The sequence below is a fragment of the Babylonia areolata genome, chromosome 2 (genome assembly GCF_041734735.1).
Source record: "Babylonia areolata isolate BAREFJ2019XMU chromosome 2, ASM4173473v1, whole genome shotgun sequence".
NCBI classification, from domain to species: domain Eukaryota; kingdom Metazoa; phylum Mollusca; class Gastropoda; order Neogastropoda; family Buccinidae; genus Babylonia; species Babylonia areolata.
The window spans coordinates 3,483,432-3,503,389 of record NC_134877.1 but is presented as its reverse complement, the minus strand read 5'-3'; the positions used below and the strand labels follow the sequence as shown (position 1 = coordinate 3,503,389).

General features: G+C 42.6%; 2 protein-coding genes across 2 annotated transcripts in view; both read left to right on the top strand.

Moving 5' to 3' along the window:
• Positions 1 to 73: 73 nt before the first annotated feature.
• Positions 74 to 18,269, top strand: LOC143295973 (uncharacterized). The gene is made up of 10 exons (XM_076607687.1): positions 74 to 160; positions 5,317 to 5,435; positions 5,738 to 5,858; positions 6,274 to 6,330; positions 10,084 to 10,196; positions 14,134 to 14,222; positions 15,794 to 16,451; positions 16,789 to 16,859; positions 17,313 to 18,182; positions 18,214 to 18,269. Exons 1-10 carry the CDS (start codon positions 74 to 76, stop codon positions 18,267 to 18,269), a joined length of 2,241 nt encoding a protein of 746 aa, XP_076463802.1.
• The window catches only part of LOC143278682 (telomerase reverse transcriptase-like), a 42,930-nt gene continuing 41,228 nt past the window's right edge, over positions 18,257 to 19,958 (top strand). The window contains exon 1 of the mRNA XM_076583295.1: positions 18,257 to 19,347. Within this exon, the coding sequence (XP_076439410.1) occupies positions 18,422 to 19,347 (926 nt within the window). The 5' untranslated portion in view covers positions 18,257 to 18,421. The remainder of the gene's footprint in view (positions 19,348 to 19,958) is intronic.

Genomic DNA, 19,958 nt, shown 5'->3' with positions numbered 1-19,958 from the left:
AACATATCCACAGTCTGTTTTTAAGAAAAAGAATCAAACAACTCAGGGGAAACAACAAATGGTTATAGAAAAGATGGGACTGGCAAACACAAACGCGGGCGGCAAAGAGAAACTGAAACGAGAAAGACACAAAGACACCATGCCCCCAACTGGCACAAAGGTGAAGACTGCTGAACAGAATTTTGAAACATATGTTCTTTCAATGTTCCTCTCACCAAGTATAAGATAAACAAAATATGTCTCGTTCGTTCTGTCCATTGTCGTGCACTCAGGAGATGCATTTCTGAAGAGTGCGTATTGCTCAGGTTCTTCCATTTGATGCCCAGGGTCAAAACGTTGGCCATTATCGACATTTGGCGATGGGTGCCGGTTTGAGAAAAAAAAGAAAGAATAAAAAACGAAAGAGGAAGAGAGCAAAGGTCTGGTGTAGGTGGGTTTGTCAGGGGGAAGTGGCAACTCAGCTTGAACAAGAAGAAAGATGGAGAACCTATATATACAAAGATTGACATCATAGACTGGAGAGATTCTGATAATGACGCAGTAGCAACTTCAGCAGAAGACTTGTCTCAATCTGTAATTGTTTGAGGAGAGAAACTCGTCTGCCTGTAAGTTGTTTATGAGGGGTGTAACTAGAATATGGGTGCTATGGAGAAGGCAGAGCGTCATTCATGAATCACTTGCTGGGCAGTGCCTTGTGTTGATAGAAGTGTGGTCATAGTGAAACTTGACGAAAGTTGAGAGACAGAACCTTTCGAGTCAGGGTTGGGGCATCGACAGTCTCTTGGGGCAAGATGTACCAGTCACAAACTGACTGTGGGACCGTGTGTGTGCGTGTGTGCGCCGTGGAAGCTGTGATACGTAGACTAGAAATGAGTGTGTGGAGGAGGGGCGTAGAGGAGGTGCAGGGTAATGTGTGTGGTGTGTGTGTGTGTTGGAGCTCATGTACGATTATATGTATTTGACTGTGCTTTCATATCTGTGAAACTGCATGTTGGTGCATATCGGTTATGCATGTGTGGGGTATGTGTGAATGTGTGTTCATGTTTTGCATTTATTTGCTTATTTATCATCATTGTTGTCTTATTTATTTTTTATTATTATCATTACTTCTACCTTTTTTTTTTATATTATAATTATTTATTTATTTATGTAAGCTTATCTATTATTTATTCACCTTTTTTTTTTTTTCTCAAGGCCTGACTAAGCGCGTTGGGTTACGCTGCTGGTCAGGCATCTGCTTGGCAGATGTGGTGTAGCGTATATGGATTTGTCCGAACGCAGTGACGCCTCCTTGAGCTACTGAAACTGAAACTGAAACCGTGGGAAGAAGGCGTTCAGTTTTATGTTCCAAATGAACATCTCGTACATCGGTACCCATACATTTACAGATATCTGACAGTCCTCACTCACACCAGGACATATTAAAGGAAGCGTCAAGTACAACCTGTCACACACAGTTCCAGACTTTAAGTGTTCCATAGCTGCACTGTGCGCACTGTTGTTAACTATGCATGTATGTATGCTTTATGTATGTATATATGTGTGTATTCCTCATTTTGTCATAACAGACTTTTCTGTGTGAAACTTGGGTTTATCACCCTATATGGAAAGAGCGCATCACTACTGTGAGAGCACCACTGCTCTCTCTCTCTCTCTCTCTCTCTCTCTCTCTCTCTCTCTCTCTTTCAAAAGAAAACGTGAAGAAACTTAAAATACATCCCATGGCGTTTTTGTGTGATGTGCAACATTCAAACAGCTTAGCAAAATTTATTTACCATAGCTTAAGACTGCGAAGGGACTCAGCGTAAATGATCTCACAAACAAAGCTTCATTTCGAAAACCAATTCTTAGCATGCAAAATGCCATTCGATTTATGTTGCCACTGTTTAATTGATTCGTTGGTGGAAATGTATGTTAATCGATTGTGAAGATAGTTAAATTGACAAATGTTATTTGAATATTCTCTCTCTCTCTCTCTCCCCCTCCCTCTCTGTGACTACGTAATCGGGTCGATGGCCTCGGGTTACTTAGATATCAACCTCAGCAGTAGTCTACGATGATTGTGCGTATACATACTGTTAGATATTGTTTTGTCTTCCTTATGAAAAGCAATAGAATGTTGTGAAAAGTGTAGGAGGGAGGGAACGTTCGAAGGGGTGGGAGAGGGGGGGGAGCGTGTTTTCCACGGTGATATGAGCATGTTGCTTAAGTCATTAAACCATTTGAATCTTGAATCTCTCTCTCTCTCTCTCTCTCTCTCTCCGCCTGCAAGTGTATTTGTTTTCCCATCAAATTGGATTTTTCTAAATAATTTTGTCAGAGACCCCTTTGTTGCTGTAGGTTCTTTTACATGCGCAAAGAGCATGCTAGCTGCACATGGGACCTCAGTTTATTATCTCACCTGAATTACTAGTGTCCAGACCACAACTCAAGTTCTAGTGAAGGGGGAGAAAGTACTGGTGAGTGGGAATCAAACCACTGTGCTCACATTCTCTCACTGCCTATGTGGACGAGTTACCGCCAGGCCAACACTGTACAATGTGGACAAGTTACCGCCAGGCCAACACTGTACAATGTGGACAAGTTACCGCCAGGCCAACACTGTACAATGTGGACAAGTTACCACCAGGCCAACACTGTACAATGTGGACAAGTTACCGCCAGACCAACACTGTACAATGTGGACGAGTTACCGCCAGGCCAACACTGTACAATGTGGACAAGTTACCGCCAGGCCAACACTGTACAATGTGGACAAGTTACCGCCAGGCCAACACTGTACAATGTGGACAAGTTACCGCCAGGCCAACACTGTACAATGTGGACAAGTTACCGCCAGACCACTGTACAATGTGGACAAGTTACCGCCAGGCCAACACTGTACAATGTGGACAAGTTACCGCCAGGCCAACACTGTACAATGTGGACAAGTTACCGCCAGGCCAACACTGTACAGCAAGCATACACGTGGGGTCATGTATATTGTTGGACAGTGGAGAGCTGGTAACCATTCATACCACATAAACTACAGAAGGCATGGTGAACATTAATACGGGCTTAAGTTCAGGTTTCACACATGAATTTTGATTACAACATTACTGTAATATTATGTAAAGGGACAAATGAAGTCCAGACAGAGTGCTTCTGTGTAAGCCACGTTTATTCCGCCAAGTTCAGATCAACCAGAGTATTTCCCTTAGCTCGTCTGGATACACAAAGCACTTCAAACGCATGCATCATACTACAACTCCCCATTTTTGTGTGGGGTACTGTTCTTTTTTTTTTTTTTTTTTTTTTTTTTTTTTTTTTTTTTTCAGTTTTAGAGTTATGCTTGCGTGAGAATGACTGGTGCGAAAGCGCTTTGATTTGTTTATGCACAAGATTTAGCGCTATATAAGTACCATTATTATTATTTATTATTATTATTTATTATTTCCATCTGGATACACAATGAACTAAAAATGAATTAAAAGCAGATCATGCTGTATGCACTATGAGTCTCACCGGGTTTCTTTTGTCAGTCTGTTCACTTCCTCTTCCCCCTTGTTGAGTCTACTGATTCGTAACAATGTCATTTAGTATAGTTTCCTTCCAAAGAGATAAGGAAACTATGGCTTGTGGGTGAATACATATCATGGGATATGTTTTGAAACTTTTAGTGATAGAGAATTTTGTGGTGAAAAGGAGAAAAAAAATGTAGTGAAAAACAAACACAAGACGTTAAACGTATTTGTATGGGTTTTAGATTTGGTACTAGTATATGTTTGGTTATGACATGTGACAAGATCAGCAGTTGCTGGTAAGTGTTCAGAAGCAATGTACATATACACACACAAGAATATATATGTCAGTGTTGTACTTTGTTCCACACTTTGGTATGGTTATGGAGGGAGGCAAGTTGGTTGTGCTGGTGAAGTTTTCAACCTAATATTTTGTTTTCCCCAAGACAGGTGAGCCATAGGGGCCTTTCTCAGACCTGAATGGGAGCACATTTGCACATCCTACACTTTGTTTTCCCAAGACAGATAAGCCATAAGGGCATTTCTCAGATCCGCTGGGCACATTTTCACAGATTCAGCTTTACCGGTTTGTTGACTGGTCTGCCTGATCTGGTGCAGAGTTGACCTGGTGTGTTGTTGACAGCTGGTCCTGGGGCCGTGGGTGTTGCTCTGGGCGTGGTCATCTGTATGGGTGGCTGCTGTCTGGGTGGTGAGGGGATCTGTTGAGGTGGTGATGGTGGTGGAAGAGAACCCTGCGGCAGTGGTTGTCTGCAGTGTTGGAGGGGCTTCACCAGGCATGGCCACTAGGTGTGACCTGTTACGGCGGATCGTGCCCTGCGCTGTTGCCACGATGAAGGAGCGTGGATTGTGGTGTTCCGCTACAACCTGTTGGATGAGAGAGTGGTCGGGAGTTGATGGGCGGAGGGAGGAGGGTAGGATGGGAAGTTTGGTTTTAAGTTTCCTGGGTTCGTTGGGGGAGAGACCGTTGCGCAATGGAGTGGCTCTGTAGAGGAGTAGGGCTGCATAGGGGTCTTTGGATTTTTTTTTTAGCATGTTTCACTGTTTGGACTGCCCGCTCTGCTTCACCATTGCTCAGGGGGTACCGTGGTGAGCTCGTGGTGTGGGTGAAGTCGTAATCTGCTGCAAACGCCCTGAATTCTGTGCTGGCGAACTGTGGACCGTTGTCAGAAATAACAACGTCTGGTGTGCCATGGGCTGCGAAAACACTCTTGATGCTGGTGATGGTGTGAGCGCTTGATCTTTTTTCTAAGGGTCGAATCTCAATCCATCAAGAATAGTAGTCAATGATGATGATGTACATCTTACCATCATGTTCAAAGAGATCCATCCCGACTCTGGAGCATGGGCGTTCAGGGAACCCCATAATGCACGTTAATTAACAATGTCACATGACAGTCATATGACTCTAATCTTAGAACTTTAGTCTGCTAGACTTAATCTACTACATGTTGGGAATGTGTATTTGCTTATTTAGGAGTGCATGTATGATGTTGAAAGACACAGTGACCAAAAATAAAAAAAATAAATTATCTTGAAATATCAACCATCAGCAGCTGTGTGTGTAGGGGAAGAGGGGGGATGTATTTGTAATGATTTAGGAGATGGTTGTTAAGTGTTGATGTGTGAATATGTTTGCAAGTCTGTCTCAGTGAAAACTTACTGTGTGCTTGTTTGAGTTGGGTGTGTGTGTGTGCATACATACACAACATGTCTCTTTACCTGTCTCTTTGCTTTTATCACTGCTTTTCTGTCTTTATTTTGTCTTTGTCCTCCTATCCATCTGTTTCATCTGCAGGTGAACACCATTCTCCAGACGTTCTATCAAAGTGTCCTGAGTCTGGAAGAGTGGATCAGAGACACAGACACAGAGGGATTACTGGAGTCTTCTCTGGTCACAGAAGCAGACCCAAAAGGGTATGATTATTATCATAGGAAATGTGAGGAATTTTAATCAATATCATAACGTGTTTGACACCCAGATGCATGTGCACACATAAATACACACACACACACACACACACACACACACACACACACACACACACACATACTCACACACAAATGGTGAAATATGTACTCACACACCTCCACTTAAAGGTACATATACAATCCAAATAGTTAAACTAAAACCTTGCTCAGTCAAAACAAAGATGATTGTTGACTGGTACAAATTAAAGTATAATTAAAGAAGAAGAAAAAATCCATGCATGTTTCAGATATAAGCATTTGCTGGAGACCACATTGGTGGCTGTTAAAGGTGATGGGAAACAACTAACGGCTCCAATCAGCCTCTCTCAGGATTCCCATCAGCATGAACTGGTCACCAGGTGTGTCCAGGTAAGATTTCAGATTTCTTCTGTTTATTAGTTTTCGTTTGCTTTGCTTTTGCCTTGCATTGCTTTTTATTATTTCATTTTATATTTTTCTTGCAAAACATAAGGTTTGCTTTTCTTTTCTTTTTTTCAAGAAGTGTAGTCTTTATGTGTTTATGGCCATATTTATGTGCACATGCATTTGGTGTGTGGGTGTGGTGTGTTTAAGTCTGTGTTGTTTATGAGTGTGTATGTGAGTGAGTGAATGTGTGTGTGTGTGTGTTGTTTGTGTGAGTGTGTGTGTATGTTTGTGTAAGTGCATACATAAATGCATATGAATGCATGTGTATATACTGCATTTTTTTTTTTAAATGGACAAAATATGATTGTGTTCTTCTTATTTCATATGTTTTCAAATAGAACATCACTTGGTGTTTCAGCGAGTGTTACACAGAGATGGTGTAGGAAATAATGTCCTGTCTTTCGGGTTTGGTCCGGTAAGTGGTGTGTGTGTGTGTGTGTGTGTGTGTGTGTGTGTGTGTGTTCATATTTGTGTGTGAAATAAATGTAACTTGATGATATATAGACAGCTGAACATAACAAGGTAATGGATGTATACATAGTTAAGTTAAGCAAGGAGGTGTCACAGCGTTTGGACATATTGGAAAGGGATTTCTTCTTCTTCTTCTTCTTCTGCGTTCGTGGGCTGCAACTCCCATGTTCACTCGTATGTACACGAGTGGGCTTTTACGTGCATGACTGTTTTTACCCCGCCATGTAGGCAGCCATACTCCGTTTTCGGGGGTGTGCATGCTGGGTATGTTCTTGTTTCCATAACCCACCGAACGCTGACATGGATTACAGGATCTTTAACGTGCGTATTTGATCTTCTGCTTGCATATACACACGAAGGGGGTTCAGGCACTAGCAGGTCTGCACATATGTTGACCTTGGAGATCGTAAATATCTCCACCCTTCACCCACCAGGCGCCGTCACCGTGATTCGAACCCGGGACCCTCAGATTGACAGTCCAATGCTTTAACCACTCGGCTATTGCGCCAGTCATTGGAAAGGGATAACTGAAGATTCTTCTTCTTTTCTTCACAGATTCATGGGTCCATGAGCCAGTTGGTAACACAGAATGTCACCAGATTCTCAGTTATCGTTCGGTTGATCAAAGTTGTCTTCTCTGCCAATATGGACTAGTAACAACAGTTGCGTAGGAATTTATCAAGCAAGTGATGTTAAGACCAAATCAAGCAAAAGCTGAAGATCGGATAAGCACAGTATAATGATGGCTACTTGTCCCATGAGTTAAGAACATCGTGTTTTTACTTAATCTTCTGAGGCGAAAAACACTTCCAGAACAAGGTTTTAGCCAATTACTCATCAAATTTTTGTAATCAGTCTCATATGAACAAAAGTTGACAAAATCCACAATTATGACTGGAAGTAGAAGTTGGGTTTTGCCCATGTTCGTAGAGTGTGGGTAGACAGGCTGTCCAGTTTGTAGTACAATTGTGGAAATGGCGTGAGTTAAATGATTTGGTTCGTGTTTTTCTTCGCGCTTGTGGGCTCAAATACCCACTGATTCGAACGTGTTGCATAGAGAGTGGGCTTTGCTTAGTAAAGGACCGTTTATAAGCCAGGTAGGCAGAGCAATGTGACACGAGTTAATGTGGGTATTTTAGCAGGTATAGTATTTTCTTTCCATATACCGAACAATGATGTGAATTTGATTTAGGATCTTAACATGGCATATTGTCTTATGTTGTGTTAAACACATGGTGGGTTTTTTCTATGCACCAGTCTACAGTTTACAATTATACCTGGGAAGATACACTTAAAAATATCTCACCTTTACCACGAAATGCGCTAAACGCATATTGGAACAGGACCTCAGATCCAAGTCATACTTTAACATTATCGGCATGCCCCACTCCACTAGTCAACCAATTGAATGATTCTTGTTTTGAGTTTAGAGTTCCATTGTAATGTTGACATTGTCAGACTTCTTAGTTAATTATCAGTTGTGAGCGTGTATAGTGTCAAGTATTTACATTAGAATATGTTGATTTTATGTTTTTGTTATTTTTTAAACAAACACTTTAATCAGTATTCACTCACAACTACAACAACCACACAGTCCACCCCACTTACTTACTCGTATGTACACATAATTCCCCCCCCCCCCGCTCCATCGTTTATTTCCTTCTTCTATATCACTACAATGAAAGCGTTAAACTAGTTCGCCAGTAATCTTCTCTCCGCCCACCATACAGAATGACATCCTTATGTCAATTTGACTTGCTTTGAGTAATGACAACCCCAAAGCATCAGTGAGCGTTTCTGGACATTGATACGCTACCACACCTCACAGACGGCGTACAAAGTGAAGACACTGCTCACAGGTCTTACCAATTGCTGTATTGATTCATTGAAGCTGGAAGTACTTTGTACACTATCTCGGTTGGAGACCAATGGGTTGATGGCAGAGTAACGTCCCAGAGCGAAAGAATCTAGCGCTGGTTAGTAACAGGTTCAGCTGCGTTCTTTCATGCCCCGCACTAGACTGAGTGGTGGTCTGGCGTAGTCATTCGAGAGACGATAAACGAGGTGGCCGTTGCAGTGACTTACGCAGTAAGACCCACGTGCAACAAAAAGTTGTTCCTGGCAAATTGGTAGAAAATATTCCACATCGAATTGGTAAACAAATGAACTGCATGCAGGAATAAAATACTTACAAAATGGGTGGCGCATCACCGCTGTGGCAAGCGCTTCTCCCTGGGAGACGGCGGAGCTGTACACACGAGACGTTGTTATAAGAAATCATCAATACAAAGCTAGCGCTTTTACGACCCGGGCCATTTAACAGCAGTTCCTACCGGTAGAGGACTGACATGCATTGGCGCTCATCATTCTTGATCATTCAATCAGATTTGGGACACAACATACCATCGAAGACATGTAACATTTAAGTGATGCCGTTTTGTTATTACCTGCCTCTGACATACTCATACCCACAAACGCTGACATGGATTACAAGATTTTTACGGGCATATGTGATCATTGCGGATATCACTATGACAGGAGGTTCAGGATAACAGCCTTGCACATAGTTGACCGGAAACGAAAATGCCTCCCTTTACCCAACATCTCAAATTCGATCCTGGGCCCTCGATTGAAATCCAACCTTTAACCATACTAATTGTGCCGAAATCACTGTGGCTGATTACTGCCTGGTTGTGCATGTGTATCAGTTTCGTATCCATCACCTCTTCCTGATTGGCCTATTCCCATTGCCATTCTCGATTCTATCAAAACTGTGTCCGATTCACTCTTCACGTTTGCTATGGTATCGTTGCTCCGTCTGGTGTGTGTGGCATCCTAAGTCTGTGTTAGGAAAAGCCTGTTCTTCTTGTGGGGTCAGTGTAGAGAGTTGGTTCTAGTTGTAGTTTTGAGACAGCAAACGTGACACCTCCTTGCATTGGACATACAAGCGATTCTGATGATTCTTGTTTTTCCTGGAGTCTAATGCATGAAGGATACAATTTGAACTCTGTATCAGACTTGAGAATTAAAGGCTGAAGAAGGTGTGACAGTGGTATGGTGGCACAACATAGTTGGTATTTGCCTAAATGATGTTGTTGCAGATGATGAGAGAGAGAAGAAAAGTTAAATAAAAGAAAAGACAGACTTAAAAGGCAGGTGAGGAGTGGCAGGCATATGAAAGAGTAGCAAAAACAGGAAAGATCAAATCGACTGACCAGACGTAGTGCGCTCAGAACATTGTCACAGGTTTATCTTTTACTCTCTGTCACTCGTATGACACAAGTGGGCTTTACGTGATGACTATAATTACCGCATGGTGCAGCCTATATTGTTTTGGAGGCAACAATGCATGTATGTTCTTATTGTCCAGTTTAAAACCATATTTTTTTTTTCCTCTGGTCACCAGGTCTACAGTTTTAACAAAATATACCTAAAACATCACACTTACAAAAGTGACGTCATCACCATCCACAAGAATAAATTCAGCATAAAACAGCAACATATGGAAAAGGACCGTCAGCACCAATATCTTTATATGAACTTAATCAGCACACCCACCCCACTCCCCACGGACAAACACACAGACACACACACACACACACACACACACACAGGTCAGCGGCAAGTAAAATCTCGCTGTCTCTCGTCTCTCAACCCTACAGAATGAAAACCTAATGTAATTTTACCTTCTTTGCAGGTAACTGACAACCCCAAAGCATCAGTGAGCAGTGTACTTGACATTGAGTACCGCTACCCAAACACCAGCGTCAGCAGACTGCAGTACAAAGTGTGGAAGACACTGCTCAGCAGGTGCTTAGTGTTTGTGTATATAGTGATTCATTGATATGGATACTTATGTAACACCTATCCTCGGTTGGAGACCAAGTGGAGTGATGGCCTAGAGGTAACGCGTCCGCCTAGGAAGCGAGAGAATCTGAGCGCGCTGGTTCGAATCACGGTTCAGCTGCCGATATTTTCTCCCCCTCCACTAGACCTTGAGTGGTTGTCTGGACGCTAGTCATTCGGATGAGACGATAAACCGAGGTCCCGTGTGCAGCATGCACTTAGCGCACGTAAAAGAACCCACGGCAACAAAAAGGTTGTTCCTGGCAAAATTCTGTAGAAAAATCCACATCGATAGGAAAAACAAATAAAACTGCATGCAGGAAAAAATGAAAAAAAAAATGGGTGGCGCTGTAGTGTAGCGACGCGCTCTCCCTGGGGAGAGCAGCCTGAATATCACACAGAGAAATCTGTTGTGATAAAAAGAAATACAAATACAAAGCTCTAAGCGCTTTACAAACACGGGGTCATTTACACAGCAAGTTTCCTACCTGGGTAGAGCCGACTGACAGCTGCCATTGGGCGCTCATCATTCATTTCCTGCGTCATTCAATCAGATTTCAGGCACGCATACATACACACTCAGACAGACATGTAACATTTTGCGTGCATGACCGTTTTGTTTATTTACCCTGCCATGCAGGCAGCCATACTCCATAACCCACCAAACACTGACATGGATTACAGGATTTTTAACATGCATATTTGATCTTCTGCGTGCATATACACACGAAGGGGGTTCAGGCACTAACAGCTCTGCACATATGTTGACCTGGAAGATCGGAAAAATCTCCACCCTTTACCCCACCAGGCACCATCATCAAGATTCGAACCTGGGACCCTCAGATTGAAAGTCCAACGCTTTAACCATTGAGCTATTGTGCCCGAACATAAGATAAGATAAGAATAACTTTATTATCTCCAACTGGAGAAATTTGGTCAGGTGCATTATCACAACATAGACAAGTAAACAACATGGGGACCATAACTGTAAAAGTCAACAACAGCTTTTACGAATATTACGAAGATACAAATGTAAAAAATATCACATACACCGTTTCACACATATATCCACATTCTGCAGGTAATAACTAGCATTCTTAATGTAAAACCAGAAAGAATTATGAAACATTATTTGAATATAATTATAAACATAGCCTACTATACTGCACATTGATTATAATAGACAGATAAGATAAGAATAAAGATGAATTGCGGAAAACCACAACCAGATAATCAGCACACACCCGCACCCACCCACCCCACACACGTGGATTACTTGATTAAACAAGAGTAATAAACATATGTTCTCCAATAAAAGCATTTCACATATCCGCTTTTGAAAACATTGCAATTAATTATTACATCGTAATTATTAACACAAATATCCACTTGTGCTGATTACTGGCTTGGTTGTGCATGTGTGTATGGTGTCATCCAGTTTCACCTGTTCCTGATTTGCCTATTCCCATTTTGCCCATTCTCGATTTGCCTATCACAAAACTGGTGTGGTCCTGATTCACCTCTTCACAGTTTGCTAATGTATTCAGTTGCTGTCTGTGTGTGTGTGTGCACACGCTTAAGTCTGTGTGTTAGGAAAAGCTCTCGTTCTTCATTGCTGGCCTGGTCCCATGTGTAGAGAGTCTGGTCTCTGTGTTGTTAGTTTTGATACAGCAAAACGTGTCCACCTTCCTTGCTTTGGACAATGACAAAGCTGTATTCTGAACTGAATTGTAATTTTTCCTCGGAAGTCACTGCCATGAAGGCATACATATTATTTAACTCTGTATCAAGACCCTTTGAGAATTATAAGTGCTTGATAGAAGTTGACAGTGGTATCTGTGCACAAACATGTTTGTATTTTGCCTAAGATGTGTTTGTTAGAGAGAGAGAGAGAGAGTCTGAATAGGTGAAATGGGACAAAGAGTCAAACTCTCAAAAGGCAGTTGAGGGTGGAGGCATGAAAGAGTAGGCAAAAACAGGAATAGTCTAATCAGACCTGCGCTGTGTGCGCTCAGAAAACGCTGCTCATCAGGTCTTTCTTCTTCTTCTTCTGTGTTCACTCGTATGCACACGAGTGGGCTTTTACGTGTATGACCGTTTTTACCCCGCCATGTAGGCAGCCATACTCTGTTTTCGGGGGTGTGCATGCTGGGTATGTTCTTGTTTCCATAACCCACCAAACGCTGACATGGATTACAGAATCTTTAACGTGCGTATTTGATCTTCTGCTTGCATATACACACGAAGGGGGTTCAGGCACTAGCAGGTCTGCACATATGTTGACCTGGGAGATCGGAAAAATCTCCACCCTTTACCCACCAGGCGCCGTCACCATGATTCGAACCCGGGACCCTCAGATTGACAGTCCAACGCTTTAACCACTCGGCTATTGCGCCCGTCATCAGGTCTTTCATGTTGGAGCGGTGGTCTTGTGGTAATACACCTGACCAGGAAAGAAGTGTCCATGGGTTTGAATTCCATCTACATACCATGATACTGATTCCCCTTTCCCTGACACCTTCAGTACTGGTCTGGGTGCTAGTCTTACAGATGAGACAACAAACTGAGATCCTGTGTGCAGTTTGCACTCGGCGCAAACAGAAGAACCCATGGCAAGAAAAGGGTTGCCCCTGTCACAATTCTGTGGAAGAATTCATGTTGACAGCGGAATTTTCAGGCAAAAAGAAGAAAAACAAGAGAGGCAAGGCCTTCAAGACTCACTTGTGATAAATTAAGTCCCCTAGCATTAATTACAGAGTAATTTCCCTTTTTTACTATCTGCACCAAAACGTTTGCAAAATAAAAAATTCCATGCTTAGCAAAAGAAGTTCCTGTTTGAACAAAAAATGATAATAATGACTCCTCTTGTTGTGTCAGAATAAGAGGTCAAAGTACCAAGTTTAGAGAATACAAAAAAAAAATATAAATATAACAGTAAATGCAGTTTGCATATAATTAGGCTTCTATTTTGTATTTTTTTGTGCCCATCCCAGAGGTGCAATATTGTTTTAAACAAGATGACTGGAAAGAACTGAATTTTTCCTATTTTTATGCCAAATTTGGTGTCAACTGACAAAGTATTTGCAGAGAAAATGTCAATGTTAAAGTTTACCACAGACACATGGACACACACACACACACACACACACAGACAACCGAACACCGGGTTAAAACATAGACTCACTTTGTTTACACAAGTGAGTCAATAAAGGTGGTGCTGCACTGAGGTGTGGTGCCTTCCCCATGAAGAGCAGCCCAAATTCCTCACAGAGAAATCTGCTGTGATAAAACACAGCCCGTACCTGAAGAAACCCGTCCTCTCCATCCCTCCCTAGGGACAGTCACAGAACTTTGAATAATCCCATTGAGGGTGGAGGCATGAAAGAGTAGGCAAAAACAGGAATAGTTTAATCAGACCTGCGCTGTGTGCGCTCAGAAAACGCTGCTCATCAGGTCTTTCTTCTTCTTCTTCTTCTTCTTCTGTGTTCACTCGTATGCACACAAGTGGGCTTTTACGTGTAAGGAAAGAAAGACGTTGTTACTAGGTGATAGTTTACATTGGATACAACTATATATCATCATACCTGTGCTGATTGCTGGATTGGTGCACTGTGTGTGTGGCTATGGACAGGGTTTGGTGAAAGAAATAGTGGCAAATTGTTTACTTGATTAGTGTGTGTGTGTGTGTGTGTGCATTTATGTGGGTGTGAAGGTCATTGGCTTGTGCAGTTCCATTTTTTCATATTTGATGGTTGGTTTGCACATACCTTTTTTTTTTTTCTTTTTTTTTTCCTTTGTAGTTGACGAGAAGCACTAGGCAGCATTGGCTTGAAGATGTGTCCTTTTTAAAGGAGCAAAAGTTGTTGAACCTTCTGACCATGTTAATCTGAATGTTTTCCAGGATTGGAGATACTTTCATGTGCCATCTACTGGAAAACACATCTGTTTTCATTCTGCTGGCCAAGCCAGCCGTGTATCTCCAAATCACAGGTATAGATACGGAAGTTAGGTCACACTTTCTGGCACTGTGTATTTGTAAAGTCTGTTGGCTTGTATGTTTGTGTGTGTGTGTGTGTGTGTGTGTGTGTGTGCATATATGTGTGTGTGTGTGTTTGTTGCCAGTTTTTGCCCTGCCCAAGAACCACATTCTGGACTTCTTGATTTTTAGATGGGTATCCAAAAATGTTCAAGTAGCTGCCTCAGCATCAAATTCTTTGAAATCCCAGTTGACATCAGCAACCTACAGCTGTTTTCTTCAGTCCCCAGCTGAGGCACCCCAACCCTAACTCCCACCCCCCACCCCCCGCCCCCCACCCCCACCCCCCCACCCCCTACCATGCTTCCCTGGGGGCAGATTCACGGAACTTTGAATAATCTCTTCTCAAAGGAAAGAATGAATTTGTTGCAAGGTGGGTTTTTTTTCCATAAGTTTAATGGTTTTCACTGTTAAGTGATATTAGACATGGGTGAGTGGGTGGGGAGTAGTGTGTGTGTGTGCGTGGGGGTTGGAGGGGTGATGGTAAGAGGTGGTGGGATGACTGAGACAGGAAAAGGAACATGAAACATGGCAGAGGTTAACTCTCTCCATACGAACAGCGAAAGAGACGACGTTAACAGCAGTTTACCCCAATTACCACCATCAAAATATTGCAAGCGGAAGGCTCTTATACTGAAGAGGTGAATGTTGACAAAGAATACCACAATTCTGACGACAGAAGCTAAAGGTTGGGTCATTGAGACACCCACTGGACATCGAGGGGTCTGTGTAGAGGAGAAGAGAGGGCTGGCCGTACTGAGTGAGTTAAAATGAAGAACTACAAAACATTAAACTGAGAGTAAAGTACAGTTATCTCCAACATTCCTGTAACAGGATTAAGCGTGCTCATTAAAACAAAAACATAGTCAATCGAAGGAAGATACCAACTAGATTTTGATTCAAACATTTTGTGATATGTCAGAGTAATAAGTAATTACTCAAAACTTCTGCTGAGGACAAATACCTGTTCAGTGAAAACTGGCCCTTGAGTTTTTGAAAGACTAGTTGCACCAGCGTGCATCTGATACATTTCCTGTTTAGTGTCTGTACCTCTGTCTTTGCGCGCTTGCGTTTGTGCATGTGTGATTTACATTATTTTTTTTCCTTAAAGAGGGCCCATAGCGTCCGTGAATCGATTTCGATCGCGCCTTAATTTTAGCCCGATATCCCAATCGAACCATATAATTATGTGACCTGGTTCGAGACAAAATTTGACCAAAAAAACAAGAACGCCAGAGAATCGACAGACAGAGAGAAAATACGAAAAAAAACTTAGCCGTATGGAGAGCAAAGGACAGGAGTCATAATGGCTGCCGGAAAAAGAGGGCACTAGCCAGCGGGACAAAGGGGAGGTTACCTACTTCCGGGAGGTTATCGGCCATAGTTTTGTTTTCTCCGCATAGGCGGATAGTAGTTTGCACAGGCAGGAATGTCAGACCCCTGCCGGAGTCTGCACTAGTTGGGTCACGGTAAGTATGTTATTTAAACGTAATTTTAGATAGAGAATTTCCTTTATTCATTTCAGGTGAACCAGTGTACCAGTTATGGCCATACTCTGCTGGCTCCCACTGGGTCAGTAAGGGTCACGACCACCAGTCTTCAAAAACTGCCAACAGCGTGAAGACCAAGGGTAAACAGAACAAGGCAGCCCATCTGCCAAAACATGGTGCCCAGGAGAGGGAAGGAGCGTCAGAAAACTCCGGACCTGCAAGGAGAACCAGCAGTTCTGTTTCTCTGTACCCCCCTTTGAAGCGAAAGAGGTGTGATACCGATTCTCTCCACCCCCCTTTGAAGCGAAAGAGGTGTGATACCGATTCTCTCTACCCCCCTTTGAAGCGAAAGAGGTGTGATACCGATTCTGAAAAATGCTGTAAAAAGCAGAAGTTGGCAGAGCGTGATGGGACTTCAGCCAAAGGCCCTGCACCACTCTCTGCCTCTCCAGAAGATGTGACGCTCCGGTCTGCCAGTGATGTTTCTCTCACCATGGTGCCAGAGACAAGCGGAGGTTCTGTTGAAAATCTGCCTGCTGATGGTGTCAACAGCACAGAAATGAAATGTGATGCTGAAATAGCTCGTCCTCCGGAAGTTGCTTCAAAGACAAAGAGACAGAAGAAGAGAATGAAGCAGAAGAAGAAGAAGAAAGAAAAACAAAAGCCATGCACTCCTGGTACCAAAGGATATAGGTAAGCAGACCTTAGTTTAGTTTATCAGATGTTTTTAGTTGTTTGTTTGATCTTGGTTTTTTATTTTTCTTTGACGCCTCATCTTGGTTTTTGATTTTTCTTTGACGCCTCATCTTGGTTTTTGATTTTTCTTTGAAGCCATTGTTTTGATGTTCATGTTTGTGTGTTTTACTTTTGTATCCCTGTCATTTATATTTTCCACATAGCATACTCCAGTCACCGTTTGAAAATTAGATATTTTTGTCGTTTATTTATGATAAACATTCGTATCTTATTGCAGTGCACTGTGCGCATGGCATTAATGAAACGGGTGCCCGCGCGCTGCTTCTTATTTCAGGTATCACCTATATGTACCAAGACTTAGTCTTCTGTATGGAAAATACCTCAAGGAAAAGTTTCCAGTAAACTGTAAGTGATGTTATCTTTCATTGATTGTGGTCAATGCTTCCTCTCTTTCTTTTTTGAGTTTTGGATCACAGTGTTACTCGTATCAGACAGACTGGCTTTTATTCAGAGTTCATTTATTCCTTCATTGTCAAGTTTAAAATGGTGCTTTAGTTTATAAGCTTTAGGTTTCCTCCTTTGAGTGAACGTTTCGGTTTCTGTAGAACTGAATGATGTATAATGTATATGTCAGTGACAAACAAACAAACAAAAAACAAAAAACTGCTGAAAGGAATTATGGATCCAATGTTTTTGCTCGTTTTCAAGTAACTGCGCATTATCAAGTAAGTGGTTTACTTTGCTTTGATTACAATGACAAAGGTTTTCTTTAAAGGATCACCATTTTGTGAAACTTTATTTTGACTGGATATCCACAAGTATTGTAACATATGCTCTGTTTAATTCTTTATCGGATAGTCAGTCCTGCAAGACTCAGTCCATCAGAAGAAGGGGCCAGACTGCTGTTGACAAACATTTTCGTGCGCAGCAATGTGGGTCAGGTCAGGTCCAGCACTGACCAGCCATGTCAGTGCCAGGACACAGCAGAAGGTCAGTGTGATTCAGACAGTGTTTCACAGAAACAGCGTGATTCAGACAGTGTTTCACAGAAACCGTGTGATTCAGACAGTGTTTCACAGAAACCATGTGATTCAGACAGTGTTTCACAGAAACAGTGTGATTCAGACAGTGTTTCACAGAAACCGTGTGATTCAGACAGTGTTTCACAGAAGCAGTGTGATTCAGACAGTGTTTCACACCCTGACAGTGTTTCACAGAAACAGCGTGATTCAGACAGTGTTTCACAGAAACAGTGTGATTCAGACAGTGTTTCACAGAAACAGTGTGATTCAGACAGTGTTTCACAGAAACAGTGTGATTCAGACAGTGTTTCACAGAAACAGTGTGATTCAGACAGTGTTTCACAGAAACAGTGTGATTCAGACAGTGTTTCACACCCTGACAGCGTTTCACAGAAACAGCGTGATTCAGACAGTGTTTCACAGAAACAGCGTGATTCAGACAGTGTTTCACAGAAACAGTGTGATTCAGACAGTGTTTCGCAGAAACATTGTGATTCAGACAGTGTTTCACACCCTGACAGTGTTTCACAGAAACAGCGTGATTCAGACAGTGTTTCACAGAAGCAGTGTGATTCAGACAGTGTTTCACAGAAGCAGTGTGATTCAGACAGTGTTTCACACCCTGACAGTGTTTCACAGAAACAGCGTGATTCAGACAGTGTTTCACAGAAGCAGTGTGATTCAGACAGTGTTTCACAGAAACAGTGTGATTCAGACAGTGTTTCACACCCTGACAGTGTTTCACAGTCACAGAATGAAATGCAAATGGACAGCGCGACAGGAGAGGAAATAGCAGCAAGTTTGCAAAGAGCTGGAAGATTCGAAACTAAGATTACAGCTCCTCTCCAGTATGCTGGTGCAGAAACATGCAGACTAGGAGAAAAAGTGAGCAGTTTTCAGAACGTGTTTACCAGTTCATGTGGGTCCCCATCCACAGCATGCATCATGAAAACTTCAAAAAATAGTGCTACTTCTTCAAGCCAGCCCTCTTTCAACGGAAATGTGTCTTCTTCGGCAGCTTCCAGCAGCTTTTCCATCCCTTGCGGTCAGAGAGAGGCTGAGCAAGGTCATTCTGACAGACCTTGTGTCACATCTCAGCAATCATCTTCAGAACACAGCGATATGGAAACAGGATCAGAGGTGTTGGTACTTACTGATGATGATGCTAGTGGAAAGCATTTTGGACCAGACGACGATGATGACGACAGCATTGTCTCCACCCCTGAAAACAGAACGCCTGTGGAGATCTTGGTTGAAGAGACTCCGTCATCGGACACACCCAGCTCCGGTGCTGCCGTGAGAGGATCGCCGATGGATATTGTTCTGGCAGAAAGTCCTCCCTCGTCACCGTTCAGTTCTGCGTCGTCATCATCATCATCTTCTTCAGGCAGTGTGCCCAGTCCCGGCGTGGACACAGGGTTTGGGGGAAACTCTCCTCTGGTTTTGGATCACTCCAGCTTTTATCGTGACGGCAGTTCCAAAGACTGGACACTGGAGCAGCCTGTCATGGCGGCATATGCTCCTGAAGAACAGTTTATTAAAAACCTCAACCAGGGTAACCCAGATCAAGGCAAACCTGCGCACTCTGCTTCCAGACCATCAAACAGAGAGACGCAGCATCAGTTCTACCAACAGGAAGCATTGCACGGATCGAAGGAAACTGCGTTGGAATGGCAGGTTTTAATGAGAACAACAGCCCCCCCACCCCACAGAGAATTCCAGCAGAAGCCTGTCAGTGCAGAATGTAGTGAGCAGAAAGACAGCGTGCCGAGTCCCACGGGGGGCACAGATGCGCTGCAGGAGAGTTCCCCCAAATCACTTTTCCAGGGGAAGGTCCTGCCTCATCTTCGAAAGTTTCTACTCAATCATAAGTGAGTGACATGTTAATTTTATATTGTTAGCTTATTTATCATTATTGTTGTCTTATTTATTTATTTATTATTATTTTTTTTATTATTATTATCATTACTACTACCTTTTTTTATATTATAATTATTATTTATTTATTTATTTATGTAAGCTTATCTATTATTTATTCACCTTTTTTTTTTCTTTTCTTTTTTTTCTCAAGGCCTGACTAAGCACGTTGGGTTACGCTGCTGGCCAGGCATCTGCTTGGCAGATGTGGTGTAGCGTATATGGATTTTGTCCGAACGCAGTGACGCCTCCTTGAGCTACTGAAACTGAAACTAGTTAATTCCGTTTTATTGTGAATTAGTTCCAGTCCTGTTTGTGTGTGCAGCTTGGGGTGCTACTCCCTGAAAAAATGTCCACCTCCATTCTGTAAACACACACACACACACACACACACACACACACACACACACACAAGTGGAGTGATGGCCTAGAGGTAACACGTCCGCCTAGGAAGCGAGAGAGAATCTGAGCGCGCTGGTTCGAATCACGGCTCAGCCGCCGATATTTTCTCCCCCTCCACTAGACCTTGAGTGGTGGTCTGGACGCTAGTCATTCGGATGAGACG

Excerpts from the sequence above, each read along its gene's own strand:
- LOC143295973 (XM_076607687.1), top strand. The coding sequence starts at position 74 with ATGGGACTGGCAAACACAAACGCGGGCGGCAAAGAGAAACTGAAACGA. Across the intron at positions 14,223-15,793 it reads CGTGTATCTCCAAATCACAG|GTGAACCAGTGTACCAGTTA; the intron begins GTATAGATACGG and ends TATTCATTTCAG. Across the intron at positions 16,452-16,788 it reads CCTGGTACCAAAGGATATAG|GTATCACCTATATGTACCAA; the intron begins GTAAGCAGACCT and ends TTCTTATTTCAG.